Source organism: Pelobates fuscus, chromosome 2 (genome assembly GCF_036172605.1).
Source record: "Pelobates fuscus isolate aPelFus1 chromosome 2, aPelFus1.pri, whole genome shotgun sequence".
In the NCBI taxonomy this organism is placed as follows: domain Eukaryota; kingdom Metazoa; phylum Chordata; class Amphibia; order Anura; family Pelobatidae; genus Pelobates; species Pelobates fuscus.
The window spans coordinates 135,279,104-135,293,961 of record NC_086318.1 but is presented as its reverse complement, the minus strand read 5'-3'; the positions used below and the strand labels follow the sequence as shown (position 1 = coordinate 135,293,961).

The 14,858-nt window shown below is 42.8% G+C and overlaps 1 protein-coding gene across 2 annotated transcripts in view; it reads left to right on the top strand.

The window, feature by feature from the left end:
- LAMP3 (lysosomal associated membrane protein 3) overlaps positions 1-14,858 on the top strand; it is a 113,590-nt gene that overhangs the window by 40,930 nt on the left and 57,802 nt on the right. For both annotated transcript variants that reach the window (XM_063442724.1, XM_063442723.1), the window contains exon 2: positions 1,954-2,582. In XM_063442724.1, coding sequence (XP_063298794.1) covers positions 1,954-2,582 — 629 coding nt within the window. The remainder of the gene's footprint in view (positions 1-1,953; positions 2,583-14,858) is intronic.

Here is a 14,858-nt window from a genome sequence, read left to right as displayed (position 1 = left end):
GAAGGCGATACCCAGCAACTGTCACGATTGGCGTGTTCGTTCTGGACTGATCGGATATTTGGATGTATGCATTCCCTCCGTTCGATTTGGCTGCTTGCGGGCTCTTGCACTTGGCCCAGCACTAGGTGGCGTTGGTATTGATTGCTGCTCTGTGAAGGTCGCATCCATGGTTCCCTCGATTACTGAGAATGGCGATGATTTGCCAGGTTTGATTCCAAGCATTCGGAACCCTTCTAGACCGAATGGGACTACACTTCGTGGATCAAGACCTTCTACATTAGATGATGTGACTCCTTTCGGGACGTTTGGATTATCTTGGCCATTCTGCGATCAACTCCCCGTCTCCTCTGTGAAACATGGATCCCGGGTGATCGACCGGCCTTAGGTCATCATGACAAGTGTGGTCCGGTTGATGCGTGGGACTACCACTGGTTTTTCCGTATCTATCCCTGGATTTGGGATTTTTCCTGGTCGGTCAACAACCTTCGTAGATCATCTATGTAGAGGATTCACCTTACTAAGTCAACTGGAGCATACATTTTTACCATACGTTCAGGACGTTTTTTTGACGCTATGGCCGATGGGGTGTCTGGGAACTTACCTGGAGGTTACACAGCCACTACGTTTTCCGGATCGTGCACTTTGTTCTTTCCTTTCAACGCTCCCCACCTACTGGTGTCCACTCTTACATTGTCAAGATAGGTTTCCTGACTACTATGTTGGCTGGTATCGACATGTCGTCTGATGCATCCCACTTGGTACACGAGGGTATGACATACGGGGCCTTGGAGGGCGGTTGTCGTTTGGAGGATACACTACGGGCTGTTCTCCAGTGGCGAGTGTTGAGTTTCGTGACTCTATATTCCAGACCGATTGATCACATTGCATCTCATATGGTGGCTCAGCTTTGAACTTGCATAATAGGAGCCTCCGTGTCTTTAATAAAATTCTCAGATTTTACTATTAACATGACGTAAAGTCATGATTTTATTAAAGACACGGAGGCGAGTATTATTCCCGCCCACCCTCCCGGTGTTGGGTTTGGGATGAGATGCTGTTGGACTTACAGGTATGTGGCAATCCAGTCTGTTTGTTGTATGTATTTATTGTGTATATTTACTAAAGAAGTTTCAATTTTCCATGGTTTGGTTCTAATGGTAATTTTTCCTACTATAGGTTTGGTTTCCTAGACTGCTCCTGACGAATTTATTTGGTGAGTTTCAGTTTGGAGTTTAGATTTTACCATATTTCTCTCTCTTTTGTAGCTTGGAGTTCGGTTTGTTGCCGTTCCTGTTCTTACCGGTGTGTGATGTCGGTTCATGTTTCCTGGTCTTCGGTTCGCAAGAAAGAGGGGGATTGTGGGTGACACAGGCCTTTTATAGTCACTTCCTCTGTTTTGTGATTGGTTGCCTGTGTGCCTATGCAGTTTTTTCTTTCATTTTGATATATTTATATTTCTCTATCTTTGCTGCTGAGAGTAATAAAGAAAGAGATATGCATAATACTCGCCTCCGTGTCTTTAATAAAATCATGACTTTACGTCATGTTAATAGTAAAATCTGAGAATTATTGTCTCCATAGGCCCTGTTTCCTTAAATCCTGAGTGCAGAAAAATTCTTTAAGGTGAACAGACCTATTTTACTTCCAGAAAATATATGAACAAAACCCAAAACCTTTATTAAAGACTGTCAAGTGATAATCAGAGAAGAACTTACTAGAGATATTACCGTAATTGCCAACATTTCAACTTGGACCTCATGCCATCCCTGGTATCTCTGCTCAGCCATTGAGCAAGATTTGAAATTTAACTTAGTTTCTTCACTTTTGTCTATACCTTTTCTTTTGGTCTTGCCAAACTTTTTTTTATATATCTATGTATGCAGCATTACATGTTTCTCTTTTATCTTTTCCTTTAGTGAGATCTTTTAACAGATTTTATATTCTACTTTCTAGGTGTTTTACTTCAAGTGACAGAAGCAGATGACCCTTCAATGGCTACTTCATCAAACACCACAACTCATGCATCAAACACCACAACTACTGCACCCAACGTCACAACTCATGCACCAAACATCACAACTACTGCATCAAACGCCACAACTACTGCACCCAACATCACAACTCATGCACCAAACATCACAACTACTGCACCCAACGTTACAACTCATACACCAAACATCACAACTCATGCACCAAACAGCACAACTCATGCACAAAATGCCACAACTACTGCACCAAATGCCACAACTACTGCACCAAATGCCACAACTACTGCACCAAATGCCACAACTACTGCACCAAATGCCACAACTACTGCACCAAATGCCACAACTACTGCACCAAATGCCACAACTACTGCACCAAATGCCACAACTACTGCACCAAACGTCACAACTGCTGCACCAAACACCACAACTCATGCACTAAACACCACAACCGCACACCACACAACACTGCCAACCCCGACCTTGGCTCCACATTCCTCAAAACCGGCATCTGGCAACTACACAGTAAAAGACGAAAAAGTGACATGTATAAAGGCATCTATGGGTTTAGAACTACAGCTCTATAATTCCTCAAGGGTAAGAGAAAATTCCTTTTCAAAATCACTGTGTTTAATTTTGGGGCGTTTTCCCACCTAATACACTGTAATCTACTCTCTGAGCACTCTGATGCTTCTTCTAAATACTGGGCTCGTAAGGCATACCACCTGATGGATTTGTATATATTTTAATTTGTTTTCAAATAAAAGTCTTAATCATAATCATGAAATTTTTTGTTTGACAAAGGTTTTTGAACTTCATTCAGTATTATATGTATATTTTAAACACAATTGTGTTTTCTGCCAATAATGGCCTCAATTTGATATGTTTTGTATAAGCTTTTCATATGATTAAATATTTTTGGATATTGCTCCAATAAAGCTGCTTTTTGGATCGCAGCATACGCAGATGATATCCTCCTGACTCTCACAGACCCTACCAACTCCCTACCCCCCCTCCTCACGCTCCTTCAAGAGTACGCCCACCTCTCAGGTTATAAACTGAACCTGGATAAAACAGAAGCCCTCCCCCTCAACATACCACAACCACTCCTGACCCAAATAATCCGCTCACATCCATTCCGATACAACCAACAAAACAGTGAAAACCGGGGGCTTAGGTCTCCCCAACCTCATGCAATACTACCAAGCGGCCCAGTTGGCCCAAGTGCAACACCTCCACTCCCCCCCGGGAACAAAACTCTGGGTAGATCTGGAACACGACCTTCTAGGTAGAGACCATCCCTCCCTCCTCTTTTGGCTCCCCAAAAATGACAGACCAGATCTCCCCCCGACAACACCTGCTCTAACCACATCCCTACAAGTATGGGACAGAACCAACGCGCGCCACCCCCTCATAAACTCCCCATCACCACTCACCCCAATCCTCAGAAACAAACGTTTCCCCCCAGGCATGACTCCACGAGACTATGCACATTATGAGGACAACGGACTAACCAGACTTCGGGACTTCTACAGAAACCAGCAGCTGATACCATTCCCAGAACTCCCGTGTACCACACCACTGAACACATTCGATCACTTTCGATATCTACAGCTACGCAGCTTCCTGATGGAACCCCAGAATACAAAAACAGCAAACACAAAACTCACACGATTCGAGACAAATTGCCTACATGCCCCCACACACAAAGGACAAATTTCCTTGATATACTCCCAACTAAACGCCAATTCCCCAACAGACACACTCACCTACACGAAGGCCTGGGAAAGAGACATAGGCCCACCGGATGACCCAACAGTCTGGACAAGCATATGGGAAGCGACCGCCTCACTTACCATATGCGTAAATCATAAGGAACAGGTTTACAAAACCATGCTCAGATGGTACCTGACACCACTAAGACTCAAACAAATGGGAATAGCCCAAACAGACACGTGTTGGAAAAAATGCGGCCAACAAGGCACGTATTTCCACATGTGGTGGCAATGCCCACACAGCTCCCACCTCTGGAAGGCGGTTGCCGACCTCACCTCTAGAATACTGCACGAGACCGTACCCATGGACCCCTGGACATGGCTACTCTCAAAACCCCAACCTCAACTACTGAGGGCACAAAATAAGCTAGTGGCGAAAATAGCTCTCGCCACCAGACGCACTATAGCGAAGCAATGGGGCAACCAAAACACGCCTACACTAACAAAGATGGTCCAAAAAAACGAAGAAACAATGGAAATGGACAAACTCTCGGCAATATTACACGACACAACAAAACACTTCCACAAAATCTGGGACCCCTGGATTATGAGACACATAGTAGGGATATAATACCCGGGTCGGGGCGCACGGCCGCTTCAAGGTTCCCCTCCACCCCCCCCCCTCCCCTCGCCCTTGCGACACTATACCCCCGCACACAAACCTCCCATAATAAACTCGGAAAAATATACCCACTGAAAACCCCGTAGAAACCAAGAAGACAGAAGATACACTATCCACCCCCCAACCAACAGACCAAGACGCGACTGACACCACAATCGCATCTCTAACATAACCAGGGCAACATTACTATCGAAAGCAACCTGCGGAAATTCACACAAGTAGGCTGCTAAACAGACCATAAGGTCAAACAGACACGCACACCCCACACACTACAGAAGACCGACACACACCACAAGACAACTAGAATACCAATCTTGCATAACGCAGACAAAGGGCACTATCACGTGAGACGTCCACCTCACACTCCCCATGGGAACCCCCTGGTACCCCCTGGGAATCCCTCGACACTACATCTCCGCTGTACAAAATAGAATAGAATTCGACACTCACGACAAGAACATACACCACTGATATGGGGACCACACGAACTACGAGCATTACACAAAACTCACACTGTGACGCAGACACACAGACTACAACTAGACCTATTACACTGGACGTAATGGCTGGTAGAAATTACGTTAGACCTGTTATTTTCAGTTAACCCTTGCTCAGTTAATGATACGTGTAATACTACCTCAGCGGTTGTATGTGGAAAACGAAAATAATGTATGGAACGCTATGTAACAAAACGTCTTCCCTACTCCACCCCGCGTCAGCATATTGACGCGCACAGACGTTAACCGTGTAACTATACTTACCTATGTCAGCCCTGCATAACCTAGCAGGTCAGTCTTGTATGAATACCAGCATGCCTACTTAAATCAATGCAGGTCATCAAACTAACTAGAAGCATCTTCTGTTAAAGCTATTATGCTAATTTATTATGTTAGCCTATGTCAACGCTACCTTGTTTTGCATAACTCATGGTTAGACACCATGCTGACTTATCTGACAAGCCTGTTTATTTCTCATGCATCAAAAAAAAAAAAAGCGCATCAAATCAACTTTACCGTTATGTCTTTGTGCCGACTCTTGTAACCAGTTAAATGCCATAATCTTACGATGTAATTGACAATGCGCTTCAAAAATAAAGAATTAAAAAAAAAAAAAGATGAAAACATTATATACAACTTATATATATATATACACACACATCTCAAAGTCAATAAGTTAAACCTTCTGGAGAGAGGGTTTTCAATTTGAAAATCCATTTCATTTTTGTTTTGTTAAGTAATATTAGATGGTCACCCCTTCTCCAGGGTTTATCTATCTTCAGAATACCAATAAAATGTAATGAGTTAAAATCACCATTATGAGCTGAAACTGAATGTGTCAAGACCTTATTTTTTATAGTCCTAATGTGCTCATTTAATCTCGTTTTTAAATGTCTTGTGGTCCTACCCACATATTGTAGACCACAATCGCACTTTAATAAATATATAACACTGGTTGTATTGCATGTAATAAGAGACTTAATTTTAAATTCTTGAGTTAAATATTTTTTTTTTTTTTTTGTGCTAACTATCGTTACTTGGCAAACTCTACATTGGCCACAGGTTGGTCTGGTATGCCTATTGCAACACCCAGGGATGAGGGAGTCTGACTTGTAGTGAAATGGCTCAAACTGGATGCAGGCAGAAATTTCACCAGGTAATCTGCCTAGAGAGAGAGATTATTTTGGGTCGCAACTGAAATCAAAAAAAGAGATCAGGTGCAGTGGGTCCAGGAGTCAGTTCATTCAGAAAGGCTTATTCTAATGTATTCTGGTGATTCAGAAGGAGCACAGCACTTGCATATATGGGGTGTATGTCTTTAAATCTGCTAAAGGCAAAATTTGCTAGTAGCAAAATTTGACTCTGCCTTTAGCAGATTTAAAGACATACACCCCATATATGCAAGTGCTGTGCTCCTTCTGAATCACCAGAATACATTAGAATAAGCCTTTCTGAATGAACTGACTCCTGGACCCACTGCACCTGATCTCTTTTTTTGATTTCAGTTGCGACCCAAAATAATCTACATTGGCCACAGCTGTAAAACCCTTTAAGCTCTTAACCCATTAAATCTCTATCGGCTAGACTTTCCTTTTTAATACAGCTCTTTGTTAACACCTGTTTCAATTTTTTTGCTCCTCTGTATACCATTTTAGGCCTATGTCCAATAGCATCTTCTAATTCCTTGTTTTGTTCCAGAATGGGCCAATGCTTGTTTAAAACATTTTTAAGATCATGACTTTGTGTATTAAAATAACAAAATTTGTTCATTCCTTTAAAAAAAAAAAAAAAAAAAAAAAGCTGCTTTTTGGCTATTACTTTGAGTGTCTGGACCAAAATCTTATTTCATATAATTGCAAAATCAAGATCAGAATTGCCCCCAAAAAATGCTTCATTTTAAAAGGTTTTTTTTTTGTGTGACCATTTTGGAGTATATTTTGCCATTTTTATTGACATTTAAAAGCAATTCAAAATGTAATGAATAAACTCACAACAGCTGAAAAGACTTTCAGGGTTATTTACTAAACTGTGATTTGTTGTTCCAGTTTGACTATTTTGGAGTTTTCTTGTCAATTCCAGACTCTCTCTGGAGTCTTTCCTTCTTCTTACATTAACAACACAGATTTTATTATTATTATTTAATCTGATGAATCTACAGTATGCACAACAAGATAAATAAATACAAATACATTTGGTGATGTGAAATCCATAAAGAAAGAGATTGAGTAAGGTTTACCACTGGTGTGAAATGTGATAAGATAAGCTCTTTGGATGCTGGCCCTTCACTACTTTTATGTGTTCCTGTGATGTGGATTGTAGCCTGAATCTCAATAAAAGTTTTCCATTATTCATTCGAATCTAGAGTGTTGTATACTGTACATGTAGTGCTTTTCAACAAACGTATTTGTATCTCTGATGTTCTGGATGTTTTTCCCAGCTGAATTAAGGAGAGTTTGAATGCACTGCTTATTTTTCCAACTGAATTAAGCTGTTTCCAAAGCTATATTTTAATATCATTAAGCCTATGTATTGTCAGAGTCAGATACAAGGCATTTCCCTCAATATTATATATATACAAGGAGGGAATAAAAAATAAATGTTTTTTTGTTGTTGTTGTAAGTACGAGTAAAGCTATTTTAGACCCGTAAATTAAATCTAATGAGGTAATTCACTAAACAAAATCTGTGGAAAACACTTAGCGTAATTGTGGCGATATATTTCCCCCTGCTGCTGGACCCATCCATCATTTTAACTATGAAGCTGTTTTTTTTTTTTTTAATCCAGTTTTGCACTGTTTGGTGTTTAGTTTTTTTTTTTCTGCTAATGATTTTTCGCTGAATTACGTATGCTTTATTATCTACAGGCTCAGTGCCCATTATAGCTCTTACAATCATTCCCATCTGAAATATGTAGATAACTCCAACAACTTTTATATGTTAATATAGCTATTATAATATTATGGGGAAACCTTGTGTCCTCCCCTGTGCCCTCCCATTGGTAGCAGGCAGAGGCTCTAATAATAATATTCAGGTGGAAGAACCTAATCCTGCCCCTTCAGACCCCACCCATGAGTGGTGGCCTTAATTATAATATTTAGGGTCCCACCCAGGGGAAGTGATTTGGTCTTAATATTCAGGGGGATGATTTAATGTCCTTCCTCTAGCCCCCATCCTTGGGCAGCAAGTGGTGGTTCTAAATAATTAAACAATGGGGTGGACGTACCATTTTGCACTCCCCATCCCCTCTCCCAAATAGTTGGATGTTACCCCTTCTGTAGTCTTGGGGCTAGGTGTTCCCAATCCCCTAGCCACCCTCAGTAAAAATAAATAACCCTAGTTGACCCCCTCCCCCCCTCCCCAATAACAGTCAGTGGGGGGGGGGGGGGAATACAAGTTTGCTTTCTTCTAACTCTTCTCTTCTTCAGCCCATAAAAAGCCCCAAAAATAAATTCATACTAACCAACACAAAAAATTGAAATACATTTTTTTTTAAATCCAAAAATGCAACAAAATAAAATTAATCCATCTTTAGGCTCACCGCAGATTCGGCTAGTACGTTAACCAATCGGACTGCTCTGACAGCCAAGTCTTGAGAAAAGTTTCCTACGGGTTTGGATTTCAACCATCTGGTAGTGTACATTCTGGCTAAAATCTTGACAAATTCTTGTCTGTTAGGGGCCTAAATTGCAAAATCCGGATATTGTTAAATAGCGTGAACAATGTTCCCATTTTGCAGTCTGAATGGTCCTGTATGCAGCTGGATGGTTTTGCCCCATTCATTACGTGGCCATTTGGATTTTAGTGCATAACCCTGTCCCGTTCAAAGTTACAATGGCAACATTCTCTTTCATGAAGACACAATGTGTCAACTGAAAGAAAGTGAATTTTTTTAACTTTACTGTACTGTCTTTTTAACTTTGCCAAGCAAATAACACCTGTTTATTAATGTCAATATCCATTACAATAACACTTTGAACCCTTCCATAACTGGAAGCTGTTCAGTAGTTAATTTCTAATTATATAACTAGCATGCATAGTAAAGGAGATGGTTATAGTCATGATAGTTGACATAACATGTTTAAATCCTGTTTTGTTTACAGTCTATATCCAAATTGTCCCATCTATTTGAATCACTTAAAGGAATATGTAGATTATATTTAAGGACCAGCTATTCACTAAGGACTGCACTTGGTCAAGGTGGACAATATTTGGTTAAAATAACCCAATTTCAACCAGATTTGGAATACTCATATTTACTAACATCCGATCTGACTGAAATTTGGTTATTTCAACTCAATCAGCACATCTCATTCTGTGCAATGTAATATTTGGTTTAAATCCGTAATTCTTGCATGCAAATACAAATATTGCATCCACATATTTACCAAACTCCAGATTTATATCAGATTTTTCCTGGATTCAGGCAAATACCCGAAATATACTTTAGACAACTGTAAGGACCTATCCATGTCTCACAATAAGCTCCTGATTAAAAACAATCCCCTCACATTAAAAACAAACAAACTGCCAACTGCTGGCTGCTCGCCATTTAGCAGACATGCCCTCACAGACAATCCCGGGTGAAGGGGGAATTTGTACGCACAATAGTTATAAGGGAGTCATATTGATCGTTTATTACGCATTTTTTACATTTTACTTGGAGATCATTAAACCCATTACTTAACCCTTACTGCATTACTGCTGCCAAATGTGTAATCCTATGGAACAAATGCAGATAAGTGGAATGGGGCCTGACAGAGCTAGGAGGCGGGCATAGGGGGAAATCCCCCAGGGATTGGGAGTTGGAGTGTTAAGAGGTTGGCCCAGTATAAATAGGCAGCCGTTTTAGAATTAGTCACTTTTAATTTGCTTACCCGGCCTAATTTGTCCCTCCATCCCATGCAAAAGGGTAAGGGGTGTTAGCTCCCGTTTGGTCACAGTGGCGGGGCTAGAGAGAAAAAAGTTAGAGGACAAACAGGCTCTAGGTTAGTTTAAATAGATTGGGCAGTTAGGCTGCTGGTTAAATGGTTCGTTATGAACTTTGGTAGGTTTCTAGCTCGGTGGGTGGTAGGGGTATCCGGGAATACCCCTACCGTGGTTATTTAACAAAGTTTGGCACTTATATTATGTTTATGATGTTTGTTATTTATGTTATTTATATTTACAGAAAAATATGGGTCATTGCCTTTTGTTTCGGGAACATATGATGTTATATGGTGGGATGGGGGGGCTGGGAAATGAGTTTAATTTTATTATTATCAACATTATTAAAGCTGTGGACATACTGACCCATAGTGTTATTGGGTGTAAGTTTGGGGGATAACTCCAACTGCCCATATGGCGACTATGCACCTGTCATGTGACTGACTGACAGTCACCCTTCTCATCCATGATTGTTTTACTTATGGAATCAGAGATGAGGTAGAGAATAGGCATGTGCATGGGAACAAATTTTGGTTCGGTTCGGCATTCCAAAATTCGTGATTTTCACAATTTGGGACTTCGGCAATTCGGCACTTCAAGATTTCGGAACTTCGGCAACTTCGGAACTTCGGCTCTTCAGCACTTCGACACTTCGGAAATTCGGTAACTTCGGCACTTCAGCACTTCGGAACTTCAGCACTTCGACACTTGGGAAATTCGGCAACTTCGGCACGTCGATACTTCGGAATTTCGGCATTTCTGAATTTCGGGACTTCGGCACCTCGGGACTTCTCTTGCAGCCGCTTGGTAGATAACTCCCTAATTCCCACTGTATGGTAGATAACCGCTTGGTAGATAACTCCCTAATTCCCACTTTCAGGCAAATTTACTAATACTAAGTAAAAATTACTTAGTATTAGTAAATTTTGCCCCTACTTGCTATACCGCGAGTAGGGGCATGTCTATTAAACAGTGAGCAGCCTGTGACTGCTCACTGTTTTAAAAAAAAGTACCCCCCCAGCCCCCACCCCTGAGCGGCGGGTGGGGGCCCTAACGTAAAATGATGGGTGGGACCTATTGTCCTCCCCCTGGCCCCCACCCCTGAGTGGCGGGTGGGGGCCCTAATTGAGAATAAGGGGGGGACCTAATGTCCTCCCCCCTGACCCCCACCCCTAAATGGTGGGTGGGGGCCCTAAATTATAATAAGGGGGGACCTAATGTCCTCCCCCCTGGCCCCCACCCCTGAGCGGTGGGTGGGGGCCCTAAATACTAATAAGGGGGGGACCTAATGTCCTCCCCCCTGGCCCCACCCCTGTGCGGCGGGTGGGGGCCCTAAATTGTAATAAGGGGGGACCTAGTGTCCTCCACCCCGACCCCCACCCCTCAGCAGCGGGTGGGGGCCGTAAATACTAATAAGGGGGGGGCCTAATGTCCCCCCCTGGCCCCCACCCCTGAGCGGTGGGTGGGGGCCCTAAATACTAATAAGGGGGGGACCTAATGTCCCCCCCTGGCCCCCACCCCTGAGCGGCGGGTGGGGGCCCTAAAAAAATGTCCATTTGACTCATAACTCTCTGATTGGTTACTTAATCCACCAATCAGAGAGTTATGAGTCAAATTACACAGCGTGGGGAAATTCCAAAGAACTTTCCCACGCTGTGTAAAATGACACAGAGCACTCTGATTGGTGGATTTCAAACCAACCAATCAGAGTGCTGTGACAGGTAAATGTAGAGACTTACCTGTCAGTCTCTTCATTTACCTGTCAGAGCACTCTGATTGGATGGCTTAAACCCACCAATCAGAGTGCTCTGAGCCTAATTGCAGGGCGGGGCAAGGCTTTATAAGCCTTCCTTGCCCTGCAGAGCTCAGTCTGCACGGAGCCCTCGTCGGGTGAAGAAGGATTATTTTTTTTTGCGCTAGTTTTTTTTTTTATAATTGCGTCGGTTATTATGGTTTTTTATTTGGCATTTATTGGGGCTGAAAAAAGATTTTAGAAGAAAGAAAACATTGAATGGTAAGTTTTTTGTTTGTTTTTTACACGTACTTAGTTAAAGGTCCCCCCCTCATTAGTTTTAAGGGGGTAGGTAGGGGGATAATTTTTATTGGGGGGGAGGGGGGGACTAGGGGTTTGGGGACCCCTAGTCACCTGGGGGGGATTTATTTTAGGGCCCCCACCCGCCGCTCAGGGGTGGGGGCCAGGGGGGAGGACATTAGGTCCCCCCCTTTATTGGTATTTAGGGCTCCCACCCGCTGCTCATGGGTGGGGGCCAGGGGGGAGGACCTTAGGTCCCCCCCCTTATTTTACTGTAGGGCCCCCACCCACCACTCAGGGGTGGGGGGCCAGGGGGAGGACATTAGGTCCCCCCCTTATTATAATTTAGAGCCCCCACCCACCGCTCAGGGGTGTGGGCCGAGGGGGAGGACCATAGGTCCCCCCCCATTATTTTACATTAGGGCCCCCACCCACTGCTCAGGGGTGGGGGCCGGGGGGGTACTTTTTTTTTTTTAAAACAGTGAGCAGTCACAGGCTACTTACTAATCTTTACTTAGTATTAGTAAATTTGGCTGAAAGACCAATTTAGGTATTTCAGCCTTTTAGCAGATAGCTCCCTAATACCGTGGGAATTAGGGCGTTATCTACTTATTCATTCCTGTCATTACATTGACAGGCTAAGTAACTTACATTTTATATGAATGTATGTTACTTGATTGTTGTAAGTGTTGCAAATGCTTACAGCTGAATCCTGTCTATGTTTGTATACTTTTTATTTAAAATTATTTACAATGTAACATTCTTCTTCTTTCACTGGGTAAGTATATTAGTACTTAGGCAATACTGTGCTTTGGAACTTCGGCACTTCGGCACTTTGACACTTCGGAAATTCGGCAACTTCGGAACTTCGACACTTCGGAAATTCGGTCATTTCGGAACTTTGGGACTTCGGCAATTTGGACATTCGGAAGTACCCGATTGTCCGAATTGTCCGAAATTCGTCCGAATACATATTTGGACCGAAACGAATTGCACATGTCTAGTAGAGAAACTGTCTGTCTTCTCCTGGTGCCACTTGGGGTGAGTTTCTGTTGTAGCTTTAGGTAACTCGCCAGAGGACTAGGATTAGGGTGCTGTAGCTTGCGAGTGACTTGTCTGGACCATGCATGTGGGTAACCCGGTGGTGTTTTAGGTCTCAGCGTGGGCTGCGATCTGTGTCGGCTTTGGGTCCTTGGCTTCCCCAGAGGCCCCTCACACCTCCTCGGTGCCGGTCGTTTGTCGGGGCGTTGCGCTGCTAGCCGACTGTTTAGTCGTGGTTTCTGCTCAGTAAGGTTAGTGCTGTGTGGTGGGGTAGGTTGATGTAGCTTGCACTCCAGCTTCTTCCAGAATCTCTCAAAGTGCCTGTTCAACCGCACCAGAACGTTGTGTGCGGCGTCATTGGGGCTCTCGGCGCCTGCAGTTTCCGCCATCTTGGCTGAGACTCTGTACTCACTCTCTGCCCACGAGGTGGCCCTTAATGCCTCAGCTCGCCTGGGGTAGCCTCCGCTGAGTGGACCGGGATCTCCCCCTCCGGTCCAAAGGGGGGGGTAATGGGACTTGCATGCGTTATAGGCATCGTCCGAGTGCCTCCGGGTCGGGGGAGCGGATGATCTCCTTTTTGACCAACCTTGCACTAGAGGTGGCCCAAACAATTTCTTGCACCAGAGCCCTCTCTACATTAGTTAGCCAGTGACAGAGACCCTCATTCAGGGCTAAACTGTTAATAAATGGTTTAATACTGAATGGAGAGACAGCACTAGGGGACAATTGAATGAAATTATATAGCCACTGTGTAATTAATAATCAGCCGTGTACATTAACTGTACATTGGAGTGTCCCTTTTAAACAAAGGAAAATACATTTACACTTACCTTAGTTTTCTTTATCTGGCTACTATCCATGGCAGAATTATACCAATGCATTATCTCCTCCTGTTACAGCCAGTAAAGAGACCAAAACATTAAAAGTTGTCATAGGTCAAGTGTTCCTTAGAATAGTAACAAGTAAGTCTTAAACTGAAAAGAGAAACTGGGGAGGAAACTAAATGATGCCATGGATAACAGGAACATAAAATTAAGATTAAATATGAATACATTTTCCTAATTACTGACTAACTATGGTAGCAAATAATAATGGGTGATACCTAAGCTACAACAGGGAATGGAAAACGCAGACATCTGTGTACTGTAAAACATGAATTTATTGCAGAAGAATAGAAACTGAGCTTCAGAGGCTGTCTTGACTTTCAACTGGTGATGACATGTGAATGTGTGGAATGAAGACCAGTCAACAGCTATACAAACACTCGTGAGTGAAGCATTAACTACAACAGCCCAGGATGCTGATATTTCTCATGAGGAACCTGCTTGCATACTGCTAGGATCCAAACCATACTTAACTTCGTACAGTGGTGTATCCTGGTTTTGTGCTGCCCTAGGACAAAACTCAGGCGCCCCCTGGAAAATGCCGCCCAAGGCAAATGCCTTGTTTGCCTCGCGGCTAATACGCCCCTGACTTGATATGCTGTAGAGATTTTGGAATTATAAGCTTTCAGGAGGTCCTCCCTTTCTCAAGTGTAAAGCATTTCTGAGCAGAAACAAAACATACAATTAAAAGGTGAGTTGCCATACTTTCAAAGGTGTTAAACCATCATGATAGTGCAGATAATACACAGATATACACAGATTATAACTGTGTAATACCTGCACTGTCAGAACACTTTAACCTCAGTATAATAACGCAACCTTGAGTTCTATGTGTTGTTTTGTTTGCACTCTCAAGTCCATATCTTAACATGAGTTCTACGTGTTGTTTTTGTTCAGAAACGCTTAAGACTTGAGACTTGAGAAAGTGAGGATCTCTCTAAAGCAAGTTACAAGATACTAATTGTATCTGTTAATTGTTTTATCAGTCAGTTGTAATTCAACCAGTGCAATAGATGCAAAGGCCCCCAAAATATTGATCGCTAGATGAGTTTATACCAGAAAATGGCAGTCTTTTTGGACATTTCTTTTAAATGAGGGAA